Source organism: Schistocerca serialis, chromosome 2, assembly GCF_023864345.2.
Source record: "Schistocerca serialis cubense isolate TAMUIC-IGC-003099 chromosome 2, iqSchSeri2.2, whole genome shotgun sequence".
Classification (NCBI taxonomy): Eukaryota; Metazoa; Arthropoda; class Insecta; order Orthoptera; family Acrididae; genus Schistocerca; species Schistocerca serialis.
The window spans coordinates 381,649,947-381,656,418 of record NC_064639.1 but is presented as its reverse complement, the minus strand read 5'-3'; the positions used below and the strand labels follow the sequence as shown (position 1 = coordinate 381,656,418).

The window sequence follows — 6,472 nt, the reverse complement described above, 5'->3', positions numbered from 1 at the left end:
CCAAAGGCTTTCACGAAACGATAAACAGGTCGAAGAAATAGTTAATATTAAATTGGGCCGTCCACCGGTTTTACCACAGGGACTTGAGGACGAACTGGTTAAATATCTTTGCACAAGAAATAAAATCCCTCATCCATTTGTAAAGGACGAAGTTGCTGGTCGAGCTTGGTTTGACCATTTTATGTCACGGCACAAAATTATTCTGTCTATTTTGAAGCCATCCGCAACTTCTATTTCACGTGCTAATGGGTTTAATAAAAAAGCTGTCGACAATTTCTTCAATTTACTTGAAACTGCGCTCAGTAACTACAAATATCCTGCGGACAGAGTTTTTAATGTAGACGAGTCAGGTCTTAGTGTCGTTCAAAGCAAAATTTCTCGTGTCATCGGCCTGAGGGGGAAAAGGCAATAGGTGCATTATCTGCAGCTGAAAGAGGATCACTTGTAACGTGTGTGTTCTGCATGAGCGCGTCTGGTACTTTCGTCCCACCAATGCTAATTTTACCCAGGAAAAATATGACGGATACACTGATGAAAGGGGCTCCGCCTGGCTCTATTGGAAGGTGTCATCCCTCTGGTTGGATTCAGAGCAACCTTTTCACTGATTGGTTAATGCATTTTATCTCTAAAACAAAGCCATCAAAAGATGATCGTATTTTGCTTATTTTAGATGGCCACCATACCCACACAAAGAATATTGACGTAATTGACATAGCTCGTGAACACCACGTTACAATAGTTAGCTTGCCTCCGCACAGTACACACAAGCTGCAACCACTAAATAAGAGCTTCATGGGACCCCTCAACAATCATTATAGTGACTGCACAAGGCAATGGATGCTGCACAACAATAGGCCTCTTGGACCATACGAAATTGCTGAGCTACTTGGGACTGCATTCCTGAAATGTCAAACAGCTGAAATAGCCATTTCAGGGTTCAGAGTCACAGGAATTTTTCCTGTAAATCGAAAAGTGTTTAATGATATTGACTTTGCTCCCTCTGAAGATATTGACGTTCAAAGTATGACTGTGGATGCTGTGAAAGCGAGTAAAGGGCGAACTCCTAAGGACAAGCCTTCAAGTCAATCAGCTCAATGCATTGATCCTGGCACATCATCGACATTAACTACACCATCTGCAAGAGACTTGGCAGAAGCTAGGCCCTCAGGATGCTCTTCCCAACAACGTTTTGGTCATGTTTCTCTTCAAGACGTATTGCCGATACCAAAACCAAAAAGAAAATTGACAAACAAAGGCCCTAAACCCATTACTTGTGCTGTTGTAACTTCTTCTCCTTATAAACGTGCTCTAGAAGAGGCAGAAGAAAAGAAAAATAAGAAAACTAAGAAGAAACAAGACGGAAAAGAAAAGAGCAGTACAATGAAGAACGGCGGCAATGAAAAACAACCAAATTCTAGAGCAAGCAGAAGAAATAAGTTAGTGTATGAACATGAATCAGATGAAGAAGGTGAAGAGGCAAGTGTAGGTTTTGATTCGGGAGAATCCCTCCCAGACATTGAAGTTGGTGTTTCTGTCCCTGATGTTGACGACGCTGTATATCTATTTTGTGAAGGGGTTTTTTCAAAGGACGCAAAAGGTGAACTTTGGGTCCAGTGTATAGCCTGTGAGAAGTGGGCTCACAACGAATGCGCTGGATGCGAAAAAGATGCTTATGTGTGTGACTATTGTAAATAGACTAGGCGTAGGCTGTGAAAATCATCCCACCAGTAGACGAATTAACAATGTTCAGAGTGAGTCTTTCTTTCATAATACACAAATTTTTGTTTCTTTTCATTTCAAACTACCTTGGGGCCCATATTACCAGCACAAATTCTTGACGCAACAAAATGCAGACTATCAGGAAAAAAATAAAGTTTTGTTTTAAATATTAAAAAGTTGAACCAAAACATGTCGTAAGTATTGCAGGACATACTAGAGAAATGTTTTACGTTAATTTCAGGTGATTATAATAAAAATAAAAGATGTTATATAAAAAAACAAAGTGGGGGCCCATTGACCCACCTTTACCTATAAAACTTCGACGGAGCTTTTCGGCAAAATGCAGGCATCATCAGGTACTTCATTCTTGCTTTACGTTAATGATTCGAATTTGCCAAAGAAAGTATCCATAAATTTATCTTAACCATTTACGGTGGGGAACTCAGTGGTCATATTACGAAGAAATTGTCGGTATTATAATATGTAAACGTTCCGTAAGTTTCAGTGCAGTATTCAACACCACTATTTGTTCATAACACAGGAGATATGTGGAATATGTTATCTGTTAACGTACATGTTTCGTAGATGTAGATCTTAGTCCTGTTTAGTATAGCTGCCATTGAATGGATAATACCGACGTTACGGCCACGACTGCAATGCCCTTCTGGTGAGTCTGCTAATGGAGAAACAGGTGCACTGTGTTGTTGACGGCACTTAAATTTCGTCATGAACTTTCTACCAGAAATGACATCACATAACGGAAAGCTTTGGCAAATTAGTCGAACAAGACGATGGTGCTTAAGATTATGACGTAATGTCTTGTACAGTATAATACGAAACATACACTACATGACAACAAAAGTGAAACATCTAAAAGACATGTTCGGATGTCCATACAACTTTGTACACGTATACATCACAGGCAGGTGTCCAACCGATTGGAGTTGCAATTCCCTGTGAGGTACAGTGAACGAGGAAGCAACTGTGCTCCCTTTTTATGTTTAGTGTTGTTTCCATGTTTAGAAGGTTATAAAAGAGACGTAAACAACGTCAGATGATGAGCGATCACCGTGAATAAGACAGGGGTGCTGCGCACTCGAATGTGACAGCTTTATCAGCATCGACGGAATTTGAAAGGCGTTTCATTTTGGGCTCCTTTTGGTCAGCTGGTTGTATCATGCAATATCCATATCTGCGGGACACTCGGATGCTACTCTCGGCCTGATATAAAACTTCAATGTAACGTGCGGGCAGGCACACTCATCGCAAAGTTCCACTCGACCACGTCTGACCATCACAAGGGGAATCCCGGTACATAGCACCAAGAAAATCGTGAAAACCTTCACATTTTCGCATGCCATCTGAGAAAAAGTAATGAACTCCGTGCAATATTTTGTGTCATCCCGAACCACTGGTGAGAGCTGAACTGGGGAATTACCGTCCAATATTTAGGCTGTATGACAAACATACTCCTTATCACACTGTCAAGGTAAAGAGAGCTCCCGCTCCGTGGCTCACCACTGAATTACGCCAGTTAATGAATAAACGTGATGCTGTACATAGGGCCTTCAAGCGTAACCCAACTCCCGAGGCGTATGAAGCTTACAGGAAACTCCGAAACAGAACCAAGCAAAGCGTGAGGAATGCCAAAATCAGACGTGCCCGCTCTGTCGTATGCGGCATATCGAATCCTGCAGCAGTGTGGAAAAAGCTGCACAGTGTCGGTATAGGGAAGCGAAGATCTGACGCTGTTTATCAAGCGTCTGCAGAAGAATTAAACGACTTCTTCTCAACAGCCGTAAACTGTCACGCAGTGACAAATTACCAGCTCCAAGATATCAATCTCCCGAGCGACAAGTTTTTCCTAAAACATGTCACTAGAGGCACACTACACAAGGCAATTATGAGAATCTCTTCCGGGGCAGTAGCAAATGATGGAGTGAGCATTGGCATGATTAAGAACGTTGTAGACACTATTATTCCAGACATCTTCAACCTGTCTCTTGTCAGTAGTACATATCCTACTGAGTGGAAGCATAGTTCAATTCAACCTATATCCAAGACTGACAACCCAAAGCCGCCAGGTGACCACAGGCCGATCAACATACTACCTGCAATATCGAAAGCCCTAGAATACATCGTCCATGAACAGCTGACGGATTACCTCAAAACTCATAACACCCATGATAAATATCAGTCAGTCTTCCGAAAGCATCATAGTACAGCAACTGCATTAATCAAAGTAACTGATGACATTAAACATGCTATGGACAGACGTGAAGCTACCATCCTAACACTGTTTGACTTTAGCAAGGCTTTCGATACAGTTGACTTTGATATATTACTAATTAAAATGAAACAGCTGAATTTCTCAAACAGCGCAATACACTGGTTCGACAGCTACCTCAAAAACAGAAGTCAACAAGTCATTTGTGGGTCAGAGAAGTCATCATGGAAAAACGTGCACTATGGAGTTCCCCAAGGCTCCGTCCTTGGTCCATTACTCTTCTCACTGTACATTAATGATATTTCTTCAGTGATTCACTCCTGCAACTACCATCTATATGCTGACGACATCCAACTGTACATAAGGGCAAGCCCCAAGAACATTGCTGACGCAGTAGCGGGTATGAATGCAGATCTTTGCTCGGTTTCTTGATGGGCACAGAACCTAGGTCTGAAACTAAACCCCAAGAAATCCCAGGTCATTCTTATATCTCATCCAAAGTTAATCAGCCGGTACTTTCGCGAAACAGTCCATCAAATACTCGTCAATGGTACCCAAATACCATACCAAAAAACAGTAAAAGACCTTGGAATAATCTTGGATGAACAGCTAAACTGGGAAGAAGAAACAGTCACAGCTTGCCGGAAATCGCTCTCCTTCCTACATGCAATCCAAAAATTTAGAAAAATATTTCCAACCCATGTTAAACAAAAATTAGTCCAAACACTAGTCTTGCCTAATCTTTACTACTGTGATGTAGTTCAACACGGCACAAATAGTGAAAATTCGAGATGCTAGTGATGAATGCTTGTGTTAGATACGTATGCAACATACAGTTGTATGATCATATCAGTCCTTCATACTCCCAGCTAGGTTGGATACGCCCACATAAGGTACGCGATCTCCACACGATGTGCTTACTTCATCGATTTCTTAGCCACTGGTGCCCCCATTACTTATCTTCTCACATTAAACAGCTACCATCATTCCACAACCGCAATACCGGATCGGATATGTCTAGCATCTTGGCTGTACCTTTACATAACACAAAATCTTTCTCCGTGTCATTCTCCATCTCAGCCATACGACTATGGAATGCGCTCCCCTGTGATCTGCGTCTTATCCAGAACCACTCAACATTCAAGAGGGAACTCAAAACTTACATATTAGGGACGGTATAGCCACCATTGTTGTGCCCCTCTCATCTCTTTCTTTCTCCTCTCCATCATAGCTTCGAATTTTACCATTCTATTTCTCTTCCTCTAACCTAGCTACCTCTTCTATATCTCTTCCACCCCATTCTATCGTCTTATGTCTCTGCTCGATGTGAATAACTCACAGGCTGCAAGAACATAACGTGAAAATTCCCAACTAGAATAGGACTGACATTCATAAAATAAAAATATGTTTACTTTCATATACATAGTCATTACTATTATTATTATTCTTGATTGTTATAATTATTTTTTGTTATAATTATCCTTGTACTACTGTTATAATCTCTATATTTTTCCGTAACATTAATACTGTAGAACACGTGTTAAGTCCATAAAGTTCTGTACAAACTGAAATTCGTTCAATCTGAGTATGCCTGGTTAGGTGTAAGAGAGGGCCTGGAGGCCCTCATCTTGCCAGGTAAAATAAATGCATAAATAAATAAATAAGACAAATGGCTGTGTTTAGAGTTGTGTCATCACTGGGGAACATGTACTATTGAGGAATGGTGTCGATTATGTTCAGTGACGAATCACAGCTATGCACTTCCCCGAATGATTGTTCTTCGGCGAATATGGCGGCGACTTCCAGTGTTTTGGAGTGAAACAACGGTGTTAGTCATTGCTTCATGGTATTAGAAGCCTTCGGGTATGACTTGAGGTCACAGTTGTCACCAGCAGAACTCTAACGACAAAGCGGTTCATTTCGGATATACTTAATCTTCATGTGTTACCTGGCAACTGACAGTATCGTGGTGCCATTTTTCAACAGGACAATGCTCGTCCACACATGACACGTGTCTCTATAAACTGTCTGTGTGATGCTGAAGTGCTCCTGTGGCCGGCAAAATCCGCGGACATGTCGCCGATAGAGAATGTGTGGGTCCTGCTCGAAGATGTACTCCATCCCAGTGGCAGTATCCTGAATATCAAAAACCTTTGCAACAGTAGTGACTCATCGTTCCTCAGGAGAGAACACAACGGCTTTACAAAACTACTCCCAATCGAATCAGTGCATACATCCACACTAGAGGGGTGGCTCATACCATCAAGTTCTATGTAAATTTGACAAGATTTAGTTGTCACTCTCTACCCGCGAAAGTTCATTTCATTCCATCATAGCCTTCAGGGTGCATCACTTTTTTGTCAGACAGTGTAAGTGGGTCCTCATAAAGACGGTACACCTGCTTTACCATTATTTGACCCAGAAGAAGACATCGCATCTATGGCCGAAACGGTGGCTTTATATATTCATTGACAGTTGTTTTAGAACATGATGTCGCTCTAGACCCAAAAATTTGTTTCAACTGAC

At 41.5% G+C, this 6,472-nt stretch overlaps 1 protein-coding gene across 1 annotated transcript; it reads left to right on the top strand.

Moving 5' to 3' along the window:
* Window positions 1-1,023: 1,023 nt before the first annotated feature.
* LOC126456008 (uncharacterized) lies at window positions 1,024-1,695 on the top strand. Its single transcript, XM_050091764.1, has one exon. The coding sequence runs from the start codon at window positions 1,024-1,026 to the stop codon at window positions 1,693-1,695; it is 672 nt and encodes a 223-aa protein (XP_049947721.1).
* The last annotated feature ends 4,777 nt before the right edge of the window (window positions 1,696-6,472 follow it).

What these genes read in the sequence shown, in the direction of transcription:
- LOC126456008 (XM_050091764.1), top strand. Translation starts at nt 1,024, where the DNA reads ATGACTGTGGATGCTGTGAAAGCGAGTAAAGGGCGAACTCCTAAGGAC.